Source organism: Lynx canadensis, chromosome B1 (assembly GCF_007474595.2).
Source record: "Lynx canadensis isolate LIC74 chromosome B1, mLynCan4.pri.v2, whole genome shotgun sequence".
Lineage (NCBI taxonomy): Eukaryota > Metazoa > Chordata > Mammalia > Carnivora > Felidae > Lynx > Lynx canadensis.
In genome coordinates, this window is record NC_044306.2 from 27,636,745 (window position 1) to 27,663,578 (window position 26,834).

Sequence of the window (26,834 nt, forward strand, 5' to 3'; positions counted from 1 at the left end):
TGGATCTCTTTACTGAGGTGGAGAGCAAAGCATCAACTAAGGGGTATAAATCAAAAGCTCTGCCCCGGATGTTTTAGGTTTGATACGACTTTGAGGCATCCAAGTGGAGGATGCAATGAAATAACCATGTATGAAGCTCGGTAAAGAGGACAGAACTAGAGATATTAACCCGAGAAAGTCAGCAGGTAGGAGGGTACTTATGGGAATGTTGAGCTCACCCAGCAAGAGCTGAGCTCACACTGAACGAAAAGGGCCCAGGCCCTGGCAGGAATTTAACGGGCAAAGACCGAAAAGCAGGGCCCAGGCAGAGACCGAAAAGCAGACTGAAAAAGAATGATGGAGTACAATGAGGTCATCATGATGTGCGCTGGATTAGACTAAACGGCTGCTTTAAATCCGAGTCTATCCATCTCTGGACTGCGCTAAAAATAAGCCAGCGGCCACGCGAGGTCGGCTCGCACAAACCTCCTCAGGCAGGGAGTGGCGCAACCACTAGCCCCGGCAGGCCCCGCCCCCGGGCAGGCCCGCCCCTGCCCTATCCCGATCCTGCCAGGCGTTCCAATCGCTTGTAGAGACCATCGCTGGACCCAGGCAGCTGTGTCGATCTCCGCTCCAACTGGAGACAGGGTCCAAACCATGGCGGAGAAGGCTCAAAAGAGGTGAGTCGGTTGTTTGAGAAAAGTCTATTTCTAGACTCCACATGAGTGGAATCTGCTCCTGGTCGCCAACGGTAGGGACTAAGATGATGTCTTATCCCGGGCGCTCGGCCTGGATGGCTCTTAAAGCCCAGCCGTGGCGGCCGCTGAGGGAGAAAACGACGAAGCGGGCATAAGGGAGGATTGGGAAGGGATGAGGAATCGGTGCCTGGAAGGTTTTTGTTCTTCGATCCCACCGCCACCGCGCCGCCCTCCTCCAGAACGCGCCTGCGCGGAAAGGGTCTCCGAGAGGCGTTGCGCGGCGAGAATGGCGTCGCCCGCTTCCTCGGGACCCGGAGGGACCCCCCCCCCACTCCGACCCTCACCCCCTGTCCCCCAATTCGGCGCTGTTTGATGCAGCTGTTCACGGAGGGCGGCTTGTAGCAGTATTCTCTGCTGTGCGTTCCGAGACACCCACGGTAGTGCTGGCCGCACCCCAGAACCCTCTTGCCCATTGTGGGCGCAGTGTGTGTAAACCCATCGCTGTCGCTCGTCACAAGGGGGACTGCGCCTGGGCTAGAACAGTGTGAGACATTCTGCTCGGCGTGGCTAAGCTACTTTGTAAATGTGTGAGGACAGCAGTGGGGGCTCCTCCCAACAGCCTTCACTGCTGCGAACAGCTTGGATGGGAGAATTGCTTAAGTTAACGATTTCGGAAAGCAGCGGCGTTGAGCACCCTCTGCTGCCTCTCTTTGAACGGGAAACCGACACACCTTGTTTTTGTTGCAGTAAATTAAAATTTAGGGTTTTTTTCTATGGAGGCAGGTAACTATAATCTTTTTTCATAAGCTAAAGAGAACCAGGTATACTCTGAAAATTGTGTGCAGTATATAGCCATGTACAGTGGAGTGTTTTGGGGGTTTTTTTAGTGTATTTATTTATTTATTTATTTATTTAGAGAGAGCTAGGGAAGGGCAGAGAGTGGGAGAGAGAGAATCCCAAGCAGGCTTCGAGCTGCCAGCACAGCCTATGTGGGACTTGAACTCACAAACTGTGAGATCGTGACCTGAGCAGAAATCAAGAGCTACCCGGGCTCCCCAGATGGCTTGTTATGTAAATAGGTGCTCAGCTAAGCCTTTCATCTCAGCTGCCTGAGCCCCCTCAGCCCCATCACTCGGAGGTGCAGTGGAGTCTACACAGAGATGATTGGACCACGTTTTAGTTGGTCTAGTGATGAATTTAATTGTTTTCTGCCTCATGGAGAAGTATGCTGATGGGACCACAAACTCTGCCTGGGTCCTCTCCCTTAGACATAAAACTGGACAGAGGGACACTTGGGAATCGTTCCTATCCTCACTTGTCTAGGACAAGTTATATGTTAGATAGTGCTGTTTTCATAAAAAAAAAAATCATAGAGGGAGGCTGAGGGAATGGAAACTTGAAATGGGAAATAAGGTCTAAAACAAGAGGCATTTTAATAAGATTGCATTATTTTAACACACAAACCCACTCTAAATGAAAAACATCAGAGGAATAGCATTTTTTTTTTTGAAAAACCTTTCTTAACGTTTATTTTATTTTTGAGACAGAGGGAGACAGAGCATGAACGGGGGAGGGGCAGAGAGAGAGGGAGACACAGAATCGGAAGCAGGCTCCAGGCTCTGAGCCATCAGCCCAGAGACTGAAGCGGGGCTCGAACTCACGGACCGCGACTTCGTGACCTGGCCAAAGTCGGAAGCTTAACCGACTGCGCCACCCAGGCGCCCCTGGAATAGCATTTTCAAATGGTGATCCATTCAAGGACAGCATCATTCAGCTTTCACAGGAAAAATACCCAACATGTCAGGAAGTTTCCAAGAAACTTTCAACTAGCAGAAAAGAAATGATTGGTGTTAGGATAATGATGCTTCAGGGACAAACTGCTTCAGGAAATTTCTAGTCTCTGGGCTTCAGTTTCCTCATCTATAAGATGAGAAGGTCAGGCCATTTTCTGCTTTCTGTTCCATGTTACTGAAGTTTTTCTTGTACTTGGTAGAAAGATTGTATTTTTTACTGTGACTTCAGCAGAGTCAGACATGTAACCCCGATGCATTGTTTTTAGAATTTCATTAACTTGTGCCTTGTAGAAAGTCAGTGTATGTCAAAATGATGCAAACAGATATAGCTGTGTCTGATCTCACAAGTATTTCTTAGATAGACTCAGGAATTACTAGTTTTTGTTTGATATATATTCTTTTTACTTAGAGCTTTAAAAAATGCTTTGTGGTAGGAAGGTTTGTTTGCTGAAATTTGTAGAAGAAAAAAATTGTGTCTCCTTTTTTTAGTTTTCCCTATCAGTAAGGAAGTGGGTGTGATTTAAGAAATATATTTTTGGGGTGCCTGGGTGGCTCAGTCGGTTGAGTGGCCGACTTCGGCTCAGGTCACGATCTCACGGTCCGTGAGTTCGAGCCCCGCGTCGGGCTCTGTGCTGACAGCTCGGAGCCTGGAGCCTGTTTCGGATTCTGTGTCTCCCTCTCTCTGACCCTCCCCCGTTCATGCTCTGTTTCTCTCTGTCTCAAAAATAAATGAACGTTAAAAAAAAATATATATATATATATATATATATATTTTTGCTGTCACTTTGCACTTGTATCGGAATATTTAGGGGGGTTCTAGAATGTAAATGATGGAGAGACATGTTAAAGAGTTTGTACTCTGCTGACTTTCAGAGCTATATTTCTCTCTCTTTTTAATTATTTCAGGAGAATTTAGTGATCCATCACTTAACATATTACATCCAGTGCTCATCCCAACAAGAGCTCTCCTTAATGCCCATCACCCGTTTAGCCCACCCCCGCACCCCTCTCGCAACCCTCAGTTTGTTCTCTATATTTAAGAATCTCTTATGGTTTGCCTCCCTCTCTATTTTTCCTTCCTTTCCGCTATGTTCATCTGTTTTGTTTCTTAAGTTCCACATGAGTGAAATCATATATCTATCTTTCTCTGACTGACTTATTTTGTTTAGCATAATACACTCTAGTTCTATCCACATTGTTGCAAATGGCAAGATTTCATTCTTTTTGATTGCTGAGTAATAGCCCATTGTGTGTGTGTGTGTGTGTGTGTGTGTGTGTGTGTGTGTGTGTATACACACCACATCTTTATCCATTCTCCAGTTGATGGATGTTGGTATCTTTCCATAATTTGGCTATTGTTGATAGTGCTGCTATAAACATTGGGGTACATGTGCCCCTTCAAATCAGTATTTTTGTATCCTTTGGATAAATACCTAGGAGTGTAACTGCTGGGTCATGGGGTAGTTCTATTTTTAATTTTTTGAGGAACTTCCATGTTGTTTTCCAGAGTGGTTGCACCAGTTTGCCTTCCCACCAGCAGTGCAGAAGAGTTCCTCTTTGTCCGTATCCTCACCAACATGTGTTGTTGCCTGAGCTGTTGGTTTTAGTCATTCTGACAGGTGTGAGGTGCAGGTGTAAGGTGGTATCTCGCTGTGGTTTTGATTTGTATTTCCCTGATGAGTGATGTTGAGCATCTGTTAGCCATCTGGATGTCTTACTTGGAAAAGTGTCTGTTCATGTCTTTGGCCCATTTCTTCACTGGATTATTTGTTTTTTGGGTGTTGAGTTTGGTAAGTTCTTTATAGATTTTGGATACTAACTCTTTATCTGATATGTCATTTGCATATATCTTCTCCCGTTCCTGCCGGTTGCCTTTTAGTTTTGTTGATTTATTTCCTTTGCTGTGCAGAAGCTTTTTATCTTGATGAAGTCCTAATAGTTCATTTTTGTCAGAGCTATCTTTCTGATCTAGAACTCTCATGAGCTCTGTGTTTTTACTTTCTTACTGAGTCTTTCTCCTGAATTTTCTGTGGACCCTCAACCTGAATTAATATAAAATTTAACAAAATGACTTCACTTTTTTCATTGCCTTACTTTTCTATGTACTGATGATTTTCAAATCTTCTAACAGATATAGCAGATATATCAAATATCTAGTAATTATCACATAATCTGTCTTTTTTTTTTTCCCCCCTTTGGAGATCTTCCCATGAAACCCTCTATCATCTTTGCTCTCTGAGGCTGATGCATGGCTGTTGTCCTGATATTTCCCTTTGTACTAACACACTGGAGCCTCTCTTTCTAGACTCTATCTTATCTATTGGCTTACTTTTATTTAGCTTAGTACATCCTTCGGCAACTTCCCAATAAAGAGTACTTTTTTAAAGTTTTTGCAAGTCTGAAGATGTCTTTATTCTCTGTCCAAACTTGATTGCTAGTTTGGCTGGGTGGATAGCTCTGGTTTGAACATAGTTTTCACTTAGAATTCTGTAGGGATTGTCTGTGGTCTTCTAAATTCTAGTATTGCTACTGAGGACTCTGATGCCATTCTGATTATTTTAACCTCTCTTGGTGTTTTGGGTTTTTGTTCTGAAAACTTTAAGGATCTTTTCCATAGCATTCAGGAATTTTAAGATGCTATTACTTGGCATGGGCCTTTTGCATTCACATCCTTTTAGGGTTGAGATTAATATTCTTTAGTCTGTGGGAAATTTTCTTGTATTATTCTTTAATAGTTTTTTTCCATAAATTATTTTCTCCTTTTTATTTGGATTCTTTTTGTTTTTGTTTTTGAAAAAGAGAGACAGAGTGCAAGCAGGGGAGGGACAGAGAGAGAGGGAGACACAGAATCGGAAGCAGGCTCCGGGCTCTGAACTGTCAGCACAGAGCCCACCGTGGCGCTTGAACCCATGGACTGTGAGATCATGACCTGAGCCAAAGTTGGATGCTTAACCAACTGAGCCACTCAGGTGCCCTGAGATTTATTTGGATTCTATACCTCATGTTGGTACTCTAATTTTCTCACTTTTTCTGTCCTATTATCAATTTTATTTTATTTATTTTATTTTGCATTTTGTTCTACTTTCTGGAAGAGCTCTTTTTTTAACATTCCTAGTGATTTCACATTTTGGTTATGTTTTTAATTTTTAGGAACTCTTTCTTAGACTGTTCATTTTTCATAGACTTCTGCCTTGTTTAATGCAGTAGTCCTTTATTTCTCGTGAATTATATGTTTGGTTTTTTTTAAGTTTACTTTTACTACCTGAATTGTCTGTGTTTCTTCAGACTATTTTTTTCCTTTGTTTTGCTTTTTTTCCTTTTTAGTTGGAGGCTTTCCTGATTTATCTAATCATCTCTGGCTCTCTGTCCATTATTAAGGATGAGAACTTAAACAACTGGAAGCTCCAGGTATACGCATTAGGCTTACCTTCTGATGTGCTTCAGGGTGGAGCAAATCAGGCAGGAATCTGAACTCATTGAAGAACTCATGTTGTCTGGTAGTTTCTTTGGAAAAGAATCCTCTTCTATTCCCTTGTTGCCTAAAATTCTGTATGAGGATAGGGAGGCACACAGGGGAAGGGGAGATGGTGGGTTCACTGTTGCTCAGCCAGTCCTCATCACCTACGTCTGGGCCTGATTTCTTGGGTGCAGTACCGCAGGAAGGGGCAAACTTTTTCTATAAAAAGGTAGTTTTACCTTGTTTTTATTGTTAGGATTATATAGTATTCCAGTAAGTTGATTACATTTTATTTCATTACTTCTCTCCTTTTATGGTTTCACTATTCTAAATAACATTGCCAATTTGTGCATATATTTTCCTCCTGTTGAATTCTTTTTTTTTTTTTTTTTTAATGTTTTTTATTTATTTTTGGGACAGAGCGAGACAGAGCATGAACGGGGGAGGGGCAGAGAGAGAGGGAGACACAGAATCGGAAACAGGCTCCAGGCTCTGGGCCATCAGCCCAGAGCCGGACGCGGGGCTCGAACCCACGGACCGTGAGATCGTGACCTGGCTGAAGTCGGACGCTTAACCGACTGCGCCACCCAGGCGCCCCTCCTCCTGTTGAATTCTTGATGGTAGAACTCCAGAAATAGATTTCCTAGGTCAAACATTGTGACTACGTTGATTCCTGATGCATATTGGTACAGTATTTTCTAAGAAGTATCCTGATAATTATCATCAAAAGTGTCCAAATGTGTCAGTTAAATTATAGATACATCATCTGATAGCCAAAATAAATGAAAAAGCAAAAACACCTCATTATCCTGAACAAACTAATACAGGAAATGGACTGGAGTGTGATTATACTGAATATTCCAACTATTTGCATTTATTTCATAACATAGCCTTTTATTTCTTACTTACATTGACTTGTGTCATGTTTCTACTAATACAGTATCAACCATCCTTCATGTAATACGACACAGAACACAGACAGTGGCCTAGAAATACTATAACCAATGCCATTGTGAATCGGCATGATAGGGTTATATTTATGATAGCTGATTGTTTATTTGAAGGTTGGAAGTAATGAGAGTGTTACTAATGAATAATAATTTTATCCTGGGTTAAGAAAGATTGTTGCTGATCAGTGAGAACAGTGATTTAAAGAACAACAACAAAAAAACTGGTCTTAAAAAGGGAGACTAGGAGTCTAAAATTCATTAAATGATACGAGTTACAAGAAAGTATTTATAGGTAGGGGAGGGCATATAAGGATCATGATTTGAGGGAGACTTTTTTTTTTTTTTTTTTTTTTTAAATTTTTTTTTCAACGTTTATTTATTTTTGGGACAGAGAGAGAGAGACAGAGCATGAACGGGCGAGGGGCAGAGAGAGAGGGAGACACAGAATCGGAAACAGGCTCCAGGCTCTGAGCCATCAGCCCAGAGCCTGACGCGGGGCTCGAACTCACGGAACGCGAGATCGTGACCTGGCTGAAGTCGGACGCTTAACCGACTGCGCCACCCAGGCGCCCCATGAGGGAGACTTTTTTTTAAGGAAATAAGGATAAATTTTCAGCCTAGTTATTGAAATGAATCCAGGATCCCCTTGGCACCTGCTGTTAAGAAAATTTTATCAATCTCTTTCCTGTCTTGTTTTATTTAGTTATATATTGAATAGGTAATCATTTGTGGGCTTCAAAATGCAAACAGTTAAAAAATGGGGATGTAAAGAAAAACATTTTCCATCTACCATTGTGTCCTTGCTATCCAGCTCCTCTCTCAGAAGGCAGTGAATATTATTAGTATCTTCTGTGTCCCTCCAGAGATAGTTTGGAAATATTGAAGCAAATACAAATATTCAGTAGTTACACACTAGAACAGCTATATTGGTTGCATCAGTTGTAAATGATGCTCAAAAGTTATATCAAAGAAACTGTGCTAAATACAAGTATTTTATTAGAATGACAAGCATGTCCTATTTAAGTTCATGTTACATGTAATGAAGATTTGCATTCATCAAAGAGGACAGACTTAAAAAGTGAATGAACCCATCTCACAGTAAAACATTTGGAAAAATAAAACCTGGCAGTAACAATTTTTTTTTTTATCAAAGCAATGTCAAAAAAAGGCATGAAAAACAAATAGAAAGTATCATTGACATTTTTATACTATCTACTATCAGTTAAAAATCAGTACTTTCATACATGAATATTTATAGAACTTAATACGAGTGATTACTGCACTCTACATTTCTGGTTCTTACTGGGTGAAAAACATTTGCTAAAGTTTCTGAAAACAAGTTTTTAGAAAACTTAACAAATCAGTCAAGATATTAACATTTTGGTCAAGAAAGTTTCAGCTGTTTTATATATCAGGTTTTAATAGTTTATTTAAAATGCATAATTGGGCCACCTGGTTGGCTCAGTCAGTTAAACGTCCAACTTCAGCTTGGGTCATGATCTCACCATTGGTGGGTTCGAGCCCTGCAATGGGCTCTGTGCTGACAGCTCAGAGCCTGGAGCCTGCATCAGATTCTGTGTCTCCCTCTCTCTCTGCTCCTCCCCTGCTCTCTCTCAAAAATAAACATTAAAATGCAAAATTCATGGCTTAGAAAAGTAGTTTGATAGGTTTTGTTGATATCATAGAACTAGAACAGGTTAAGGATATTAAACATTATACTAGAAATCTTAGGGCAATAAGGCAAGAAAAATAAATAATTGGAAAAGAAGAAAAACTGTGTATTCACAGACAGGAAAATTATTTATGTGAGAAATCCCAGAGAATCTACTTGAACTCAGTGGGTTTAGCAGAGTTTCAGGATACAAAGTCAATATACAAAATTATATTGTATTTCTGTGTACTTGCAGTGAATGACTGGAAATCAAAATTTTTGAAAAATCCAAATAGAATTCTGAAGTCAAAATATCTAAAATGGTATTGTTGTTTTATAGAAGCGAGTGCACATTTAACCATGAATAATATCATTCCTACTAAGAAAAATACTTAGAACAAGTTACCAAATGATTGTCAATTTAATGGGGAAGTCATTTGGTACAGTTCTTCACGTCAGCTCATGGCTCAGCTACAGCTGCATTCAGCTAGATTCAGCTGTGTCAAACAGGACATCACAGAATATCAAAAAGCATCAATAAATTATTTGGAATTTAGTAATTTTGAACAGCTTGCACTCCGGTTTATATCACTTGATAAGCTGATTTATAATATAAATAGAGAATATTTGTAAATTTTGATTCTCTACGTTGTTTCTATATTAATATTACCTTGCCAGTTGTTATGTATTGTGAATATTCATTCTTTTTACAAAAATAGTGGTGTATTGTATACTGTCCATTTTCTGGCTTTTACTTTTTTTGACTTAAGATAGGTTGGATTACAGAGAGGGAGGGAGGCAAACCATAAGAGACGCTTAAATACTGAGAACAAACTGAGGGTTGATGGGGGTGGGGGAGACGGGAAAGTGGATGATGGGCATTTAGGAGAGCACCTGTTGGGATGAGCACTGGGTGTTGCATGGAAACCAATTTGACAATAAATTATATTTAATATAAAAATATATATAGCTTGGAAATCATCCCAAATCTTTACATAAAGGATTATTCATTCTTTTTAATGATTGTGTATTAGATTGTGGTGTACCATACTTTACTAACCTGTCCCTTTCTAATGGATATCTAGGTTGTATTCAGCCTTTTGCTGTTTGGAAACAATGCTGGTGTTAAAAGAATCCAAAATCTCTTTTCTCAAGCATTTTAATAGGGCATCATATATGATTTTAGCCTGATGGATAGTATGCCCCCTCAGAAACTTATAGTATATTAAATACCTTACCTTTTATCATTTCTTTTTTTAATCAGATTTTTTTTAACTTTTTTTTTCACTGAAGTGTCTAGATAGCTTCTATAGCAATATTTTTTTTAATTAAAAAAAATTTTTTTAACGTTTATTTATTTTTGAGACAGAGAGAGACAGAGCATGAACGGGGGAGGGTCAGAGAGAGGGAGGCACAGAATCCGAAACACAGCACAGAGCCCGATGCGGGGCTCGAACTCACAGACCGCGAGATCATGACCTGAGCCGAAGTCGGCCGCTTAACCGACTGAGCCACCCAGGCGCCCCTATAGCAATATTTTTTAAACTTATCCACGGTGAATGTTACCTTTTTCTTCCTACAGTGTGAAGATTGCTCCTGGAGCAGTTGTATGTGTAGAAAGTGAAATCCGGGGTGATGTAACCATAGGTAAGGAAATTGTTTATTAGTGGTTTTTTTCCTCAAAAATTGATGTAATTTAATTTATTTCAGTGCTTTACAATTAATTAGGTGTTATATATTTGTTTCATTGACGTCCTAATTTTATTGAGAAAATGATGTATTTCTCCCATGTTTAGTATTTCTAAAAGAAGTAAGTGTGATGGGCACTTGTTAAAGATTTTATTTTATTTTATTTTTAATTAAAAATTTATGTATTTTAACTAATCTCTACACCCAACATGGGGCTTAAACCCACGACCCAAAGATCGAGTCACATCTCCTGGCTGAGCCATCCAGGCACCCCAAGATTTTATTTTTAAGTAATCTCTACACCCAATGTGGGGCTCAAACTCAAAGCCCCAAAATCAAGAGTCACATGCTCCACTGACTGAGCCAGCCAGGCACCTGGATGGACTCTCTATTTTGAAAACTCCTCTCTGATAAAGGAATGAGGCGATGTAATAGAGTCATTAATTTATTTGAGAAACATCTATTATGTACTACAGTGTGCGCTGTGCTAGCACTAGAGACACAGCGGTGAACACAGCAGACAAAGGTGTTGCCTTCATGGAGCTTATACACTACTAGGTAGTTAGTACGAGGTGGACCATGGAGTCAGACAGACCTGGGTTAGCATCCTTGCTCTTTACCTGCTGGTTTACCTTGCACATATTATTATACATAACCTCACCAGCCTTCATTTTCCCCATCTGTGTAAGTGTGTGTATTAGAATTAGGTTCAGCTGCATACAGTGGTGGCTTAAACACACAAAAGTTTATTCTCTTATATAAATAAGTCTAGAGGTAGGCAATTCAGGGCTGGTCAGTTGATTGTCCAGGAGCTCCAGCCTTGTAGGCCCGAATGCGATAGCTAAAGCACCAAGAGTGATCTTTGATAAGAAAGGGGAGGATTTGGGGCACCTGGGTAGCTCAGTCCGTTAAGCATCCGACTTAGGCTTAGGTCATGATATCGCAGTTCATGAGTTTGAGCCCCAAGTCAGGCTCTGTGTTAACAGCTCAGAGCTTGGAGCCCGCTTCGGATTCTGTGTCTCCCTCTCCTCTCTGATCCTCCCCAGCTCATGCGCTCGCTCTCTCTCTCTCTCACAAGTAAATACTAAAAAAAGAAGAAGAAGAAAGGGGAGGAGTGGAAACAAAAGGGTGTACCTCCAGGTTGGATCAGCTTCCTTTACATAGTCTTCCTGAAAGTTTCACACATTCTCTCTTTGTATGTCTGATGCCTTGGACTTAGGCTCAGCCTTGGAAGGCTGGGAGATACAGTCTGAACTGGGTGCATTGCTGCCCCCAATCCAGTGGGATTCAGCTACCAGGGAAAGGGAAGAACGGATATCTAGTGGCAAGTAGCAGGTTTTTCGACATGCAAAATAGGAGTGCCCACCTTACAGGCACTTTTTGAAGGATTAAGTAAGAGAATATTTGTGAAAGTCATTGCCCGAAACCTAACACTAGCTGACCACATTGTTAAATCTTAGCAGTATGTAGCCTTGCTGGAGGTGAGGTCCAACATTGAAATCAAATTAACAGTTTAACACGTGGTAACTTGCTTATATGGACATGATTAAGTTCCCCTGAACTTACATTTTAGCCACTAGTTCTTTTACGTATGTTTTCACTGCATATTGTGCCTTTGTAGCTTTATGAGCTAACATGAGTCCATCCTTACTAGCAGCTGCATGTTACCAGAGTAGAGCTTTCAGCGAGTTAAGTACAATTTCAGAGAGAAAATACGCCCTGGTCCCTTATGCTAACAGTATCTTTTGTTGTTGTTGTATTATTTATTTATTTGGAGAGAGAGGTGAGAGAGAATCCCAAGCAGGCTCCATACTGTCAGCGCAGAGCCTGATGCAGGGCTCCATCTCATGAACTGTGAGATTATGACCTGAGCCGAGATCAAGAGTCAGACGCTTAACTGCCTGAGCCACCCGGGGGGTTCCTAACACTATCTTTAATAGGAAAAAAAAAAATTGTGAATTTTAGTAAGTCTAAGCCTCCAACCAATTTAGACATCATGTCTTATAAAACAAGTAAAGATTGTACCAGTATTATGGAATATCATTAGGAATTTTCTAGGTTGGATTTTATTTTAGATTGACAGTATTTCAGAGTTTAGAAGGTGACACAGTTTCTTTTCAGTGCTATGTTAACTTTTTGTTAATTCTTAAAACCATTTGCAGACTTTTTATGAGGAGAAGTCATGATGGCCACATGTTTATCAAAGATGTTGTTCTGCATTATTTTTAATCTGGTATTTAAAAAAATTTTTTTAATGTTTGTTTATTTTTGAGAGAGAGAGACAGAGAGACACAGAATCTGAAGCAGGCTCTAGGCTCTGATCTGTCAGCACAGAGCCGTCATGGCTTGAACTCCTGAACGGTGAAATCATGACCTGAGCTGAAGTCAGATGCTTAATCAACTAAGCCACCCAGAAGTCCCTTTAATCTGGTATTTTTATGGTTTTCATCATGATTCGAGGAATAACCCTCTCATTAGCTCACAAGGTATTGTTTTTTTCTTTTTTCTTGTTTTTAAAGTTTAATGATTTATTTTGAGAGAGAAAGAGAGACAGGCAAAGGGAGGGAGAGAGAAAGAAAAAGAATCCCAAGCAGTCAGTGCAGAGCCTGATGCAGGGCTCAAACTCATGAACTGTGAGATCATGACCTCATCTGAAATCCAGAGTCGGGCGCTTAACCAACTGAGCCACCTAGGCACCCCACTCACAAGGTATTCTTTTTTTTTTTTTTTTCAATGTTTATTTATTCTTAAGAGAGACAGAGTGTGAGCAGGGGAAGGGCAGAGAGAGAGGAAGACACAGAATCCGAAGCAAGCTCCAGGCTCTGAGCTGTCAGCACAGAGGCTGACATGGGGCTCGAACTCTGGAACTGCGAGGTCCTGACCTGAGCCAAAGTCAGAAGCTTAACCAACTGAACCACCCCCAAGTATTTTTAATTAGAAGGAAAGTAAGACTAAAATAATGTAGCTAATTACACAAATTTGCCCTTTCATTTCTACTCCTTCCCCATTTTTAATGAAGTATGGTATACCTATTATATAATAGATAGATAGTATAGAAACCTCTGCTGGCAAAAATGTACACACAGGTGTAGGTACATGTTTGTCTGTAGGTATATTTCAGATTTGGAAAAAAAAAAAACAAACTCCTGTTACTTTTCTCCTTTTCTCCTATGAAAAGAAAAGGTGGACCAGGGACCACAGCATAGGATTGGGATGTGGGAGTATCTGGAGTCAGCACTCACTTTCCAGTTTCTCCTGCTGTCTTTCACTACTTTGTGCTCCTCCCCTTTCCTTATCCTTTTAATCACCAACCTTCCCTAAATGTTGAAATTATGTAAGGAATACAGTGTTTAAATCTACTTTTTTTCCAGTAGCTGACAGTACAGAGATGGCTAAAATGTAAAATGACAGTTCAACACAGATTTTTTTAGCATTAGAAGTGGTCGTAATTTTTAACTATGATTTGAAGTTTATCATAGAATGGATCTAAATTAATGTTTTTATGCTTATTTTTGACCCAGTGTTTTAAAACAGGAAAATTTGCTCACTTTATAGAAACATCTCAATTTTTAAAACTAAGGAAAAGATTCAGAAGTGATATAGTTATCCAGTGCTCAGTCTTTTATAATTCTTCTCTCATTTTCATTATGTATGTGTCTTATCATTTTGTTTTATTTGTTTGTGTTTATCTTTAACTGTATATATAAGAATGGAAAATTTCCAGAATCAGTATTTAGATAGCCATTTCTATCATTGTTATATTTGGAATAAGATATCCCTAATCTTCTGACTGCTATTAATTCATTTTTCTGATGTAATACAGGAGATTAAAAAGCACCAGGGAGATCTGAAGTTAAATCAAATGAGAGAGTAGAGATAAGTTATGTGATTAAAACTTACTCTCCCGGGCACCTGGGTTGCTCAGTCGGTTAAGTGTTGGACTTCGTCTCAGGTCATGATCTCACAGTTCATGGATTCCAGCCCCGCATTCGGCTCTGTGCTGAACGCTTGCTCAGAGCCTGGAGCCTGCTTCAGATTGTGTCTCCTTCTCTCTCTGCCCCTCCTCCACTTGTGCTCTGTCTCACTCTTTCAAAAATAAATGTAAAAAATTAAAAAAAAAACCTCACTCTCCCCACCATGTTTTTTTCTTTTTCCCCAATTTATGGCTTTTATTGTTTTTGTTTTTGCTTAATTTACCAGTCTTTTTCTGTTATATTAGGGATATAGAGATTTGAACACCTAATACGCTTTGTTTTCTCAGTCAAGTAGCAATAAACTTAAGTGTAGTTGAGTTTAATAGATTTTTCAGAATGTTATGCAGAACTTTACATCCCCCAGTTGGTTATACTTTTACCAAATTATTCTATTCTGAAATATTTCAGAAAGAAAGTAATTTTTCCTTCTCTTTGTTTCAGTAGTGTAACAGAACTTTAAACCTCATCTGTTCTAGAAAATCAGGTATTTGGTTTATGAAAGAAACTAGTCTGAAGCTTTGAAGCATTGTCCTTAAGCAGAAACCCTAGGACTTGAGGCGCTGCTGGAGCCTGACCCCTTTCCTTAGAGGCTGCCAGGAAACAGACCTTGGGAAAAATAACAGCTCTCTTGTTAATTACAATGTGGGTAAACAAGGTTTCATAGCGTCCAGCCTGTTTTTAATTAGGCTGCCTTGATTTTTGGACCACGCATTATTTCCTTAAATTTTGTTTTGAAAGCTGAAAAGCATTTCAGAAAGTTACTTCTAAGCCCCTTTTCTGTAGTCCCATTATAGGGTGAAAGTCAGTCTCCTGGTCTCAGGACAGGGCTCGGTTGGGACAAGGTACTAGGTAGGAAGGCAGACCTCCACATAGTGGGAAAACGGAGATGGAACCCCTTTGTCCCTTTTATTCTTTCTCTCCATTAGAGTTTTTAATACAGATCAAAAGCTTCCCTTTACTGTGGAAGTCTTTTTTAATAAGGCAGAACAGTGACCTTGACTTGAAATTCATCAAATATAAAGCAGTTCTTACAGGTACTTAAGCTTACAGCTCAAAGGAATTGTTTTAACTTTCCAAAGAGAGCTTGTGGCTTTTTGAACTATTTATTGACATATGAAAATGTACACAAAGATAGCTTCCTGTGGCAAAGATAGGAAAAATGTCCTTTACCAAATGAGGGGAATGGAAGTTTGATGCAAGGAATGCCTATCTGGCTGTGTTGCATCAAGCCCAGCCAACCATTTAGAAAAATAATTCATCAGCCAGTAAGGCAACATCAGCTCTAGACACATTTATCCAAACAGGGAGATAAGCCAAATAGGATTTCAGCACATTTGGTAAGCAAATATACAAACTACCCTGCCAGTTAAGAGCTCCAAAAAAGTTCACAACAGCCTTTAAAAAAAAAAAAAAAAGCAACTTTCTATAGTGACACATTTTTATTTTTAAAGCATTTTAACCTCAAGACCCTTAAACTTGGTTTGAAATCAGACTCGTTCCAGGTAAAAGTGCTTCTTACATGTAGAAGAGTGTGGAGCAGTCTGTGCCCAGACTTCAGTGTGCCGTGGCTGCCCGGGTCTTGGAATACCACTCGGATTCCTGGGCCCACTGGTGCCAATGTCCAGCACAAAACTGTGCAGAGACAAAGCCCACACTGCAGGTTACACACCTGAGTCAGAATGTCCCTTTAGCAAGTTCTAGAAACCAAAATTTTAGCAGTCACATATACTGAAGTACATGAATACTAACCCCTCTAGTCTCTGCCCCAAAAGACCTACAAGAGGTTTAGGGGAACTGTTCAGTTTATTATCAGCCATGACTTCTGTTGCACAATTCAGAGTTGATACTTGAACCTTCTAATTTATTTCAGTCCTGAAACACAAGGACTTGTAGTTTGGCAGTGCTGCCACCAGGTGGAGGCGGTGTCTCATGTAAGCTGGTGATCCTGCATTATATACCAGGGCCCTCGGATTTATAAACAGATATCCATTTATCTTCTTGCTAACTTATTAATTATGATAAAAATGAAAACAACAATAATAAAAAACCTGCTTAAAATAGCTCAGGCATTAGGGGCACCTGGGTGGCTCAGTCGGTTAAGCGTCTGACTTCGGTTCAGGTCATAATCTTGGGGTTGGGAGGTTCAAGCCCTGCATTAGGCTCTGTGCTGACAGCTCAGAGCCTGGACCTGCTTTGGATTCTGTGTCTCCCTCTCTCTGCTCCTCCCCTGCTCGTGCTCTGTCTCTCCCTTTCAAAAATAGATAAACATTAAAAAAAAAAAAATAGCTCAGGCATTATATTTAAAAATTCTATAAGACATGGGACTTGAGTTTAGTTTCATTTTTAAAATTTGTGTTTGTATAGTTAACAGATATTAGATCATTTTTGAAAGGGAAAAATGAAAATATTAATTATTTTCAAAGCTATTTCAGAGGAATTTTTAAAGAAAGACAGGTTTCAGTGACAACCTTATCATACTAGTTCATTCTCCAGTAACTTCTTACACGTCTGCTTGTCGTCAAAGCTGCAGCTTAGGGGCCAGCAGAATACCTAGTGCCTCTGGCTTATCTAGCCACAGCAGACGATCTGCTTTCTATCACAGCATGGTGATCTCTTCCCCGTCTAAGATTTTAATGCCAGTACAGAAAATACATTTATTCTTTTCTTTTACTATCTTACAGTAATATGTGAATTTTCCCCCACTGCTTAAAAGGAGTTACCACCCTAATAACCTGAGTGGAGGAGAGGAGTTTTTCTGTTTCTCAGATTAGAAGGAGTTGTTTTGCTTATTGATAGTTATTTGTTAGCTTTTAGTGTCAGATAGTGATGAACTTCCCATTTTTAACACCTACGGGCCAGACCCTGTGATCTCCCTTTCAGACATTATTTCGTATAATCCACACTTCAACACAATGAAGTAGGTTATTCTGGATCTCATCTTTTTATAGATGAGAGAACAGGCATTTGAGAGATTAAGCATATAGCCTTTAAGTGATAGAGACCAGAGTCTAGACTTTCTAGACAAGGAGTGGGGTGCTGGTAGGGGCTTTAATTACAAAGAATCTAAAATAGAATGATTGATTTGTCCCTTTTATCACAGAACATTTTTAAGTAAAGTGTGAATCTGGTATTGTGCAAACTACAGATGTAAATTGGTTCACACAGCTGGAAGACCTGTAAGAAATTTCTCATTTTGGAGGAATCCAGTGTTTGTTTCAGTATTATTTAGCACCTGTCCCTCAAAAGTGGTAACATCTAAATGCCCGTCAGTAAGGGCTTGGTTAAATAAATTATGATATGTTAATGTGATATGAAGTACTATTCAGCCATTAAAAAGAAGAGCTAGCTAAATGTACTTTTATGGAAAAATCACCATGACTTTTTAGGTGAATTAAGAAAATTGCACAATAATAAGTACCATTCCTTGATTAAAAAAAAAAAATCAACTGTGCTTATAATCCATATTTTTCCACCTTCAAATTATATTCTATTTATTTTTTAACTTCATGGTAAAAGATATTTGTATACAATGATATTTACGGGTCTTAAGGGTATAGTGGAACTTAAGTCTGGAATAATATACCCCAAACTTTTAAGAATAGTTACCTCTAGGGAACAGGATTAGCGCAAAGAGAGGATCTTTCACTTTTGCTTTGTTTGAATTTTTATAACGAGTATGTATTACCTTTGTAAATATGTGTATTTCTTAACAGAAAAAAAGGCACATGTGTTCACAATCATGGTCAACTTGAGAATCTTCCCAGGGACCCAAGAGATCCCATCTTTTATCCTGAATAGGAGAATTTGCCAAAGCAATTTTACTTGAGCAGCTCAGGATTTGGGGAGCCAGGGGTGACAGAAATAACAAAGCCACTCTCATGTTATTTCTTATCAGACTGTGCGTCTTTTGACTGTGCATCCTGTCTTGGACCCCACCCTCCTTATCAATCCCCAGCTCTTCACTGTTAGGGGGAAAAAATAAAGTTGCACTGAGGTTCCTTCCAGTTCTCTGGGCACCAGGAACACCTTCTTATTTAATACATTCGTGTGTGAGTATGTTAAGTATTTCCAGTTTTCAAGATAACAAAACAAAATAAAGAAGAAATGCAAGCTCAAAAGGGCAAAAGTAGCTTATATTTCTTTTTATTTCCCTCTAACATATAGCACTGGATCTTGCCTGTCACACGCAGCTAATGATTATTGAATAAATTAACTTACATAGTTGAGTACTGAATTACAGGGACAGTGCATCTTCCTGACTACCTTCCCACCTCCTGTCAACACTTCTACCCACGCTGTCTTCCTTTCAGAGTTGGTTACTTCATGTCCACTTATTTACCAATAAAAATAGCCATGGCATTGGGGGTGGGTGGGGCTAATGTTGCAGGGAGTGGCAGTAATGAGGTTGTATTTTCTCAGGAGTGATTTCATTATCACCAAAATGCTAGGCCTTTGGGAAATTAAGAACCAGGGGAGGGAATGTGTTAGCTGTCCAGAATCGTGTCGCTGTTTAAGCAATGCTGGCCACCTCCACCCTGGTGGTGAAATGGATGTGGTAAGACCCCTTCCCGCTCCTTTCAATTTGAGGTAGGAGGCGTCCCCTCAGTCTGCCTGTTTCAGAGTCTTAGGATTCCAGTAATTATATTGGCTCCTTCCACTGCCTCCCTGTAACCTTTTCAACCTTTAACTGGTTAAAATCATGTCCTAGACCAGACACAACAGTATCTCTGCCTCCTTCCAGTGGTTAGGCTTGTTATTGGGATGGTGACAAAGTAACAAAGATAAGGTTTCCATGTTTCCCTTTTCCCATTCCACCCATGTTTCCTCTTAGCCACTTAATAGGAAGACTAACTCTATATAGTACACAAGCATGAGAAAGTGTTAATGTGGTTCACTAGCATGAGAAAGCCCAACATTATAAGCAAAGGGAGCCTTACTTTTTATGAGAGAAAGCAGGGAAGGGAATTAATATTATTGCCAACAATGTGCCAGAATACTGTGTCTACAAACATGATCTCATCTAATCCTTACAGTGCCTCTGTAAGATGGTATTCTCCCCACCCCCATTTCACTGCTGAGATAACAGAGGCTTCCAAACAGCTGGTTCGCCAGTGCTGTCTGGCTCCAAAGCCTGTGCTGTCTCCACTCACCTTGCCTTGAGATTTGGCACTAACTACTATTGATAACAGCTGAGGAGATAACATTTGTAAAGTGCACCTAGTGTGATGCCTGGCACATACTTTAGAAAATGTTCCTCCCAATAGCCTCGGCCCCCTCTTGGTCACCTTCTCCCCTCCTATTGGAAGCGTAGCCTCCACCAATAATTTCTTTTCACCGTATTTTTAACAGGACCTAGGACAGTGATCCACCCTAAAGCACGGATTATTGCGGAAGCCGGGCCAATAGTGATTGGGGAAGGTAACCTAATAGAAGAACAGGCACTTATCATAAATGCGTGAGTAAGACACTTTCAGATACCTTGAACTAAGTACCTCGGGTTGTGTTTTTATTAATTCAGCTATCTATAGGAACCTTTTACGGTAGACATCTGGAAAGCCTACTATTAGAACTAGAGAAACATTAAGGATCTTTTCAACACAAGTGGTTAGTAAATAAGGAAACCAGAGACCAGATGGGTGAAGAGACTCGTCCAAGATGAGATAACTTGTTGGTGACTGACTAGAATCTCCTCCTCTCAGTCTGATAATCTTCCCCTTACGTATCACTACCTCCTCTGTGTGCTAAGCAAACATTTCCTGACTCCAGCGACCAAGTGCTGTGCTGACCACCCTTGAAGAGAGGCTTTTGGTTAGATTTCTCACTTCTGGCTGAATTGTTATTACTCCTGCCCAGACACATGAGCTTTACTCTGATATATATTTTCATATGCTTTGTGGGGGTAGCACCCAGAATTATATTTGAAAATTTGGGGGCCTTAGAGGCAATTTTTTAAAAAAATTTTTTTAATGTTTATTTTTATTGTTGAGACAGAGACAGAGCATGAGTGGGGGAGGGGCAGAGAAAGAGGGAGACACAGAATCTGAAGCAGGCTCCAGGCTCCGAGCTGTCAGCACAGAGCCCGACACCAGGCTCGAACCCACAGACCGTGAAATCATGACCTGAGCCGAAGCCGGATGCCCAACCGACTGAGCCACCCAGGCGCCCTGGCAATTTTTAACTTTCAAGAATAAAAAGTAATAAAATATTCAAACATGTACATGATCTTAGTGAGCTAGACTATAATACCTATGAAATTTTCATAAGCATTTAATAAAGCTTTCTAGATAAAATTTTGGCAGGAAATTCAAGCTTATACCTAATTTATAGCAACAATGTATGGAATTTGTAAGAAAGACCTTGGGAAAATATTTGACTGTGATAAAGAGATTGATTTGTCATAACACTTACTTAGGATTTGGGAGTTTCTTACTATATTAAGCAGTTTCTTTTCAAAATCTTATTTTGGCACCTTTATTGTAAGTACGTTAGTAATAGCTATATTCTGCAGTAACTCAGCTGTCAGAGATAAAGCACCATTTAAAAAATGGCTTCCTCTTAGACCACAAACATTTTATGTTCCAAATATTTCAAACTACCTAAGAGCATATAAAATAATTACGTGAATTTCTGTTTATATTTCACAATCTCGAATGATTATTGAGAATGGAAATTTTTCGAGCCAGGCATGATTTTGATTCCAGTTTAATAAGCTAAAAATTATAGCCAGCATCATTTTTACCTTGTCCTGGAAAAGACCCTCTGGGCTATGAGCTTTAAAAATAAGCAAAGGAAAAATTAAAAATAAAAAAAATAAATAAAAATCAGCAAAGGAAGGCTGACCTTCTAAACTTACCTGTGACTTCTTTACCTTTTAGTAGTTCTTTTTCAACTCAGAATCAAGTCTTCAGCATAGATGATAAATAATTCACTTGGAATAAGAAATTACTTATATAGTTGGAGATCAAATTGACAGAATGAACCCAAATTCTAAAACAAGAGAATTGCTTATTGCATTATTGACTTTGATGATTTGTCTCTTCTTTTTATAGTCACCCTGATAATATCACCCCTGATGCTGAAGATCCAGAACCAAAACCTATGATCATTGGCACCAATAATGTGTTTGAAGTTGGCTGTTGTATCCTTTACAATAGTTTAAAGTAAAACATTCTTCCCAGCTGTTTTTAATATCCAAAATCTATTCCATAGAAATCATCATATTTTACCTGTCAAATATATCAAGTATATTATAAGTATGCATTCACACACACACACACACACACACACACACACACTGCTCCTAGTGTTACAGCTTGTTCACAGGTAACAATAGGTAACAATGACTGAGTGGCAGTAGACATAGAAACAGAAGAATCCTGGCTTTTGTCCTGCTTTAAGAACCACAGCTCTGTCCATTCAATTCCTATGTAGTTTAGGTTAACAGTACGTTGTCTGCTGCAAAGAAATGGTAGAAAGGGATGGAAATGTTTCTTTTTTTTTTAAGTTTATTTTATTTATTTATTTTAAGGGGGGGAGGGGCAACGAGAGAGATGGGGAGAGAGAGGGAGGGAGAGAGAGAGAGTGAGAGAAAGAATCCCAAGCTAACAGCGGATCCTGATGTCAGGGCTTGAGCTCACAAACCATGAGATCATGACCTGAGCTGAAATCAAGAGTCGGACACTTAACCAGCTGAGCCACCCAGGCACCCCTGGAAATATTTCATTCTTTGTTTTTTTTTTCCCCAGAGTGCTACTAGTTCTTTCCTTGATTTTTGTACTCTAAAAAGCTAGTAAACTCTTTTCATGTTGTCCACAAGATATAATTTTATGACAGAAAAACTTGGAGGAAAATAAAATCTATTTAGTGATAGCAAAATATTTAAATAAATTAAGCTACAGGCACAAAATGGACTATTCGGATCATTAAGCAGTCATCTTAAATTACAGTTTTAAAGACTTTAATCGTATGGAATAATGCCTGCAAATTTAATTGAACCAAATAAAGTGAGCTGTAAAAGTTTATACAGTTTGATTCCCAGTTATGTTAAGGGAATTGCATGTATTTACATAAAGATATATCAAACTGTTAGCAGTGTTATCTTTAAGTGATTGGGTTATAAATTTAATTTTCTTAAAACAGTCGTGAAAATATGTTACTTATAGAATGGGGGTAAAAGATGCTCATTTCCTTAAAAAACATAGAAGGCATTTATATCTACTTAGAGATGCTTACATTTAAAGATTAAACCTTTACTTTCAGGCTGCCCTGAGCAAAGGAGCTCTCACCAGGCTGAGCCTGTGTGGCCCTGCCCATGCTCTTACCCTCTGTCCCAGGGCAGGATAAGGATATAGTGAATTGGTAGGGGGAAAAGATGCACATGTTTACAATGTTTACTTAACTCTGGCTTACAGATTCCCAAGCCATGAAAATGGGAGATAATAATGTTATTGAATCAAAAGGTAAGCTGTATTTAGAATTTTATTGTGAAAATGATTACCTCCTTTTTCTTTGTGGTGTCCTAGAAAACAACCCAAGTATAACCTCTGGCAAAGTGGAAGGAAGGCATGGTTGGAAGTGGACTAAAATAGGAGATTAAATCTTTGCCTTTAAGGAACCTAATAATGTGTTTAATACATTGAACTAGAAATTCAGCTGTGTACATAAGTTGGGATTGGATTAAGCCATAACATTCAGATGAAAGATTTGAAAAGATTTCTGCTAAATACTAGTGTCAGTGATAATTTAGTTGATTAATATAATTGCAGAATTAAAGAAAAAAATCATTTTCTGTATCAGTTTGCTTTCTTTAATTTCAGGACTACTTTATCTAGCCAGTCAGGAACAAATATAAGCAACTTATCATAAGTGGAGCTGGGCAGGAGGTCATGTAAAGTCACCACTACGGCAAAGCAGCTCCCAAGAGTGTGCCCCACTAAAGTCCAGAAAGAACCTGAACAATAAGATGTCTTTAGAATAATAATTTATCTTTGGTGGTCCTAACTGACATGAAAGAATAATGCTTCTTTTTTTAAATACTAAAGTTAGACTTGTTAATCTACTTAATGGTTTTTGTTTTAATTTGATTACCAATTATTATCGTTGTTATTTTCTACTTATTATATACGTACTATGTGTCAAACCTGGGCTCGGCACTTCCCATTTAATATCTCACTTATTCCTTACAACAAACTGTAAGTAGGTTGATCTTTCGTTTCATAGATAAGCTTCTCAGAATTTGTAGTGACTTGTCCAAGGTCACACAACTAGTCAGCAGCAGAGCTCTGTGTTTAATCCATCTAATACTAGTCTGGTGCCTGCCTCTATGCTTTACCAACTCTGAATTGAAGTATTTTCTTTAATTTTTTTCTTAAAGCTAGTTTACTTTTTCATACTTAAGACATTTTGGAAAAATATAACATTCTAATCATTTGTCTTAAATTACAGTTCTTTCTATGTTTTTATTGCAGCATATGTGGGCAGAAACGTAATCCTGACAAGTGGTTGCATCATTGGGGCTTGCTGTAACCTGAATACATTTGAGGTCATCCCTGAGAATACAGTGATCTATGGTGCAGACTGCCTTCGTAGGGTGCAGACTGAGCGACCACAGGTACTGGAACCTGTCTTTAAAAGGAGTTCTTTTTTTTTTTTTTAATGTTTGACAGAGACATAGCATGAGTAGGGGTGGGGCAGAGAGAGAGGGAGACACAGAATCAGAAGCAGGCTCCAGGCTCTGAGCTGTCAGCACAGAACCTGATGTAGGGCTCGAACCCATGAACTGCAAGAACATGACCTGAGCCAAAGTCGGGTGCTTAACTGACTGAGCCACCCTGGCGCCCCAAAAAGGAGTTCTTTCTGAAAGAAAGAAAAACTTAAATACAGAGAACAAACTGGTGGTTGCCACAGGGGAGGTGGAGTGGGGGGGGGAGAGAGATGGGTGAAACAGATAAAGAGGATTAAGAGGTACATGCCTCCAGTTTAAAATAAGTAAGTCACAGAGATGAAACGTACAGCACAGGCAATATAGTCAGTAAATTGTAATAATGTATGGTTGTCATGGTGACTACATTTATCATAATGAGCACCAGGTGATGTATAGAATCATTGAATTGATAAGTTGTACACTTGAAACTAATATAACACTTGAATAATGTTAAATATACTTCAATTAGAAAAAAATTTCTGGCGCTACTAATTTTCAAAAAACTACCACATAATTGTTTTAATGGGACAGCAAGTTTGCCATTTAAAGAGCAGATGAAAGGGACGCCTGGGTGGCTCAGCCAGTTAAGTGTCTGACTCAGGTCATGATCTATGGTTGTGGGGTCGTAGGTCACAAGATCTGCACTGAGCGTGGAGCCTGCTTGGGATTCTCTCTCTCCTACTCTCTTTCCCCCTCCCTCTCTCTGTCTCAAAATAAATAAATAAACTTAAAAAAATAAAATAAAAAGCAAATGATTAAAATCAGAGAAACATTCCTAAAACTAGAATTTATTTGCATTGAAATTATTCAGTCTTTAAGTTATTATCAAAAATATGTACAAAGATGACAATGACAAATTGATAATGAGCAAAGAAAATCCAGAGATGTTGCTCCTGATGTTAAATTAATGTATTTTCACTGAAAATGTATCACCAAACTTTATAAACTGTTGATTCACTCTGAAAATACCAATCCTCAAGGGTAAGGAATGATCCTACCAAATTTATACTGGCCAACCAACTTTGGTCCGTCTGTTAGTTTACCAACATAGCTGACTTGAAAATAAACACAGTTTGTGAATATGCAAGTGTGTTTTGATATTTTCCTGGCTTACGAGAAATTATCTCTTCCTACTAAGAACCAAGAATAATTAAGAATATGTATTTAGAGTTTCATACAGGAGATAAAATAGGGCATTTGGGGCTTCCTTTGGACAGAAGACATTCTGATTGAAGTTTTGAACTTCATTGTTTGGCACACAGTATATTTCTTTAGTTACCCAGCCTCTTTCCCCTCCTCCAAAAGAAAATATTTTTCAAGACATCTATCATTTTGCATCTGATTCTTAGCCATATTTTATCAGATGTTAAAACTCCAGCTGTCTTTGGGTTATTCTGTTTCTGTAATGTTTGGATTTTATTATTATTATAAGCAAGTATTACTTCTATAGACCAAAAAGGCAGTAAAACAAACCAGGGTTGTTTTCACTATCTTTCTGCCTAACAGCAAAAATGATTGAAGAAGGAGAAAAGAAACTGGAGTTGGGTTAAAAGAGATTAGAATTCAGTGAGTAAGAATATCTGAAGTTGAGTACAGTTTTCCATATCTCACTCATCACAGGTCCTTATTAAAGAACTTACTGAATCAAAATGTCTCGGGCAAGGACCTAATAATCATCCATATTTGTCACAAGTACCCCTAGTGAGTTTTGCAACGAGGGAAGTTTGGGCAGCGCTGGTGAGTGAAGAGCAGAGAATACAGCTGTGTACTTGTAGGGCCTGTGGAAAACTGTGCATTCCAAGAATTCTACTTAGGTTGTTGTCTATGATTAGAACTTTTTAACTTTTTCAAGGGCAGCGTAAAGCCTGTAACAGCAGGGTTGAAAATTGAGTCATGTATATTTTTAATTTTTTTTTTTAAAGTTATTTATTTAGAGAGAGAGTGTGCGAGAGAGTGTGAGTTGGAGCAGGGGAGGAGCAGAGAGAAAGGGAGAGAGAGAAACCCAAGCAGGCTCCTTGTTGTCAGCACAGAGCCCGACGCGGGGCAGATCGTGACCTGAGCTGAAATCAGGAGTCAGATACTTAGTCACCCAGGTGCCCCTCATGTATATTTTTATATGTAAAATCTTTTGGCTTTTTCGTATTTCCAAACTTAATGTATATTCATTGTAAATTAACCAAAATAAATAAATAAGTAACCAAAAAACCCCACAAAAAACAGGTAAGCAAAAATCAGCCAGTGGAAATCACCTATACTTCCTTGACCCTGAGCTGCCTGGTACTCTTGCTTTCTGCTTGTCAGTTCTTAATTCTCTTTTTAGCCCCAGACACTACAGCTGGATTTCCTGATGAAAATCTTGCCAAACTACCACCACCTAAAGAAGACTATGAAAGGAAGCTCAACTCCAGTTAAGAACTAAGAACAATATACAACATCAAGATAACAGTTTGTCTTTGACCACTGTCTTTTGAGAGGGCCACAGTGTTTATGTGCTCTTAGCAATTCACAGATTAATACATGTTGACTTTATTTTATAAAATTGAGTCAGAGAGGAAAGTAATGGATTTTCATTATAACTGTCCTCTGTAATTACATAAAATGCATTATTTTCCTATATCCTTACTCCTTTTCTGAGAATTTGCAGGTTTGGTTTATTTTTCTTTTGTCATATGTTGGCCATGATTTTAGTTGTGTAAAAGATTCCCTGTGATAAGAAAGGGCATATTACTATGTATTTATATTCTAGCATATGTTGTATTCAATAAAAATGCTAGTGACGGGACTTTCAGTGAACATACTTTGATCAAGTTTTCTACTTGTGTTAACTTCGCTAAAAAAGCTCTTTTAATTTTTACTGTGTACTAGCCATATTAAAGCTAATGTGTTTATCTTTTCCTTTTGTTACTTTGGAGCGGTTTGATATTTCAGGTGAAATTTCAG

At 39.0% G+C, this 26,834-nt stretch overlaps 1 protein-coding gene across 2 annotated transcripts; it reads left to right on the forward strand.

Moving 5' to 3' along the window:
- The first annotated feature begins 560 nt into the window (after nucleotides 1-560).
- On the forward strand, nucleotides 561-26,789 carry DCTN6 (dynactin subunit 6). 2 transcript variants are annotated; one of them, XM_030312277.1, is made up of 7 exons: nucleotides 561-659; nucleotides 10,111-10,175; nucleotides 19,541-19,646; nucleotides 21,241-21,329; nucleotides 22,603-22,650; nucleotides 23,659-23,801; nucleotides 26,215-26,789. In XM_030312277.1, exons 1-7 carry the CDS (start codon nucleotides 637-639, stop codon nucleotides 26,311-26,313), a joined length of 573 nt encoding a protein of 190 aa, XP_030168137.1. In that variant the 5' UTR covers nucleotides 561-636; the 3' UTR covers nucleotides 26,314-26,789. The 2 variants fall into 2 exon arrangements, with proteins under 2 accessions (XP_030168137.1, XP_030168136.1); XM_030312276.1 differs by lacking the exons at nucleotides 561-659; nucleotides 10,111-10,175 and adding an exon at nucleotides 12,594-12,703.
- The last annotated feature ends 45 nt before the right edge of the window (nucleotides 26,790-26,834 follow it).

What these genes read in the sequence shown, in the direction of transcription:
- DCTN6 (XM_030312276.1), top strand. Translation starts at nt 12,607, where the DNA reads ATGCTTAATCAACTAAGCCACCCAGAAGTCCCTTTAATCTGGTATTTT. An exon ending in CAGGCACTTATCATAAATGC is followed by an intron (nt 19,647 to 21,240) that starts GTGAGTAAGACA and finishes TTCTTTTTATAG; the next exon opens with TCACCCTGATAATATCACCC. An exon ending in TGCAGACTGAGCGACCACAG is followed by an intron (nt 23,802 to 26,214) that starts GTACTGGAACCT and finishes TTCTCTTTTTAG; the next exon opens with CCCCAGACACTACAGCTGGA.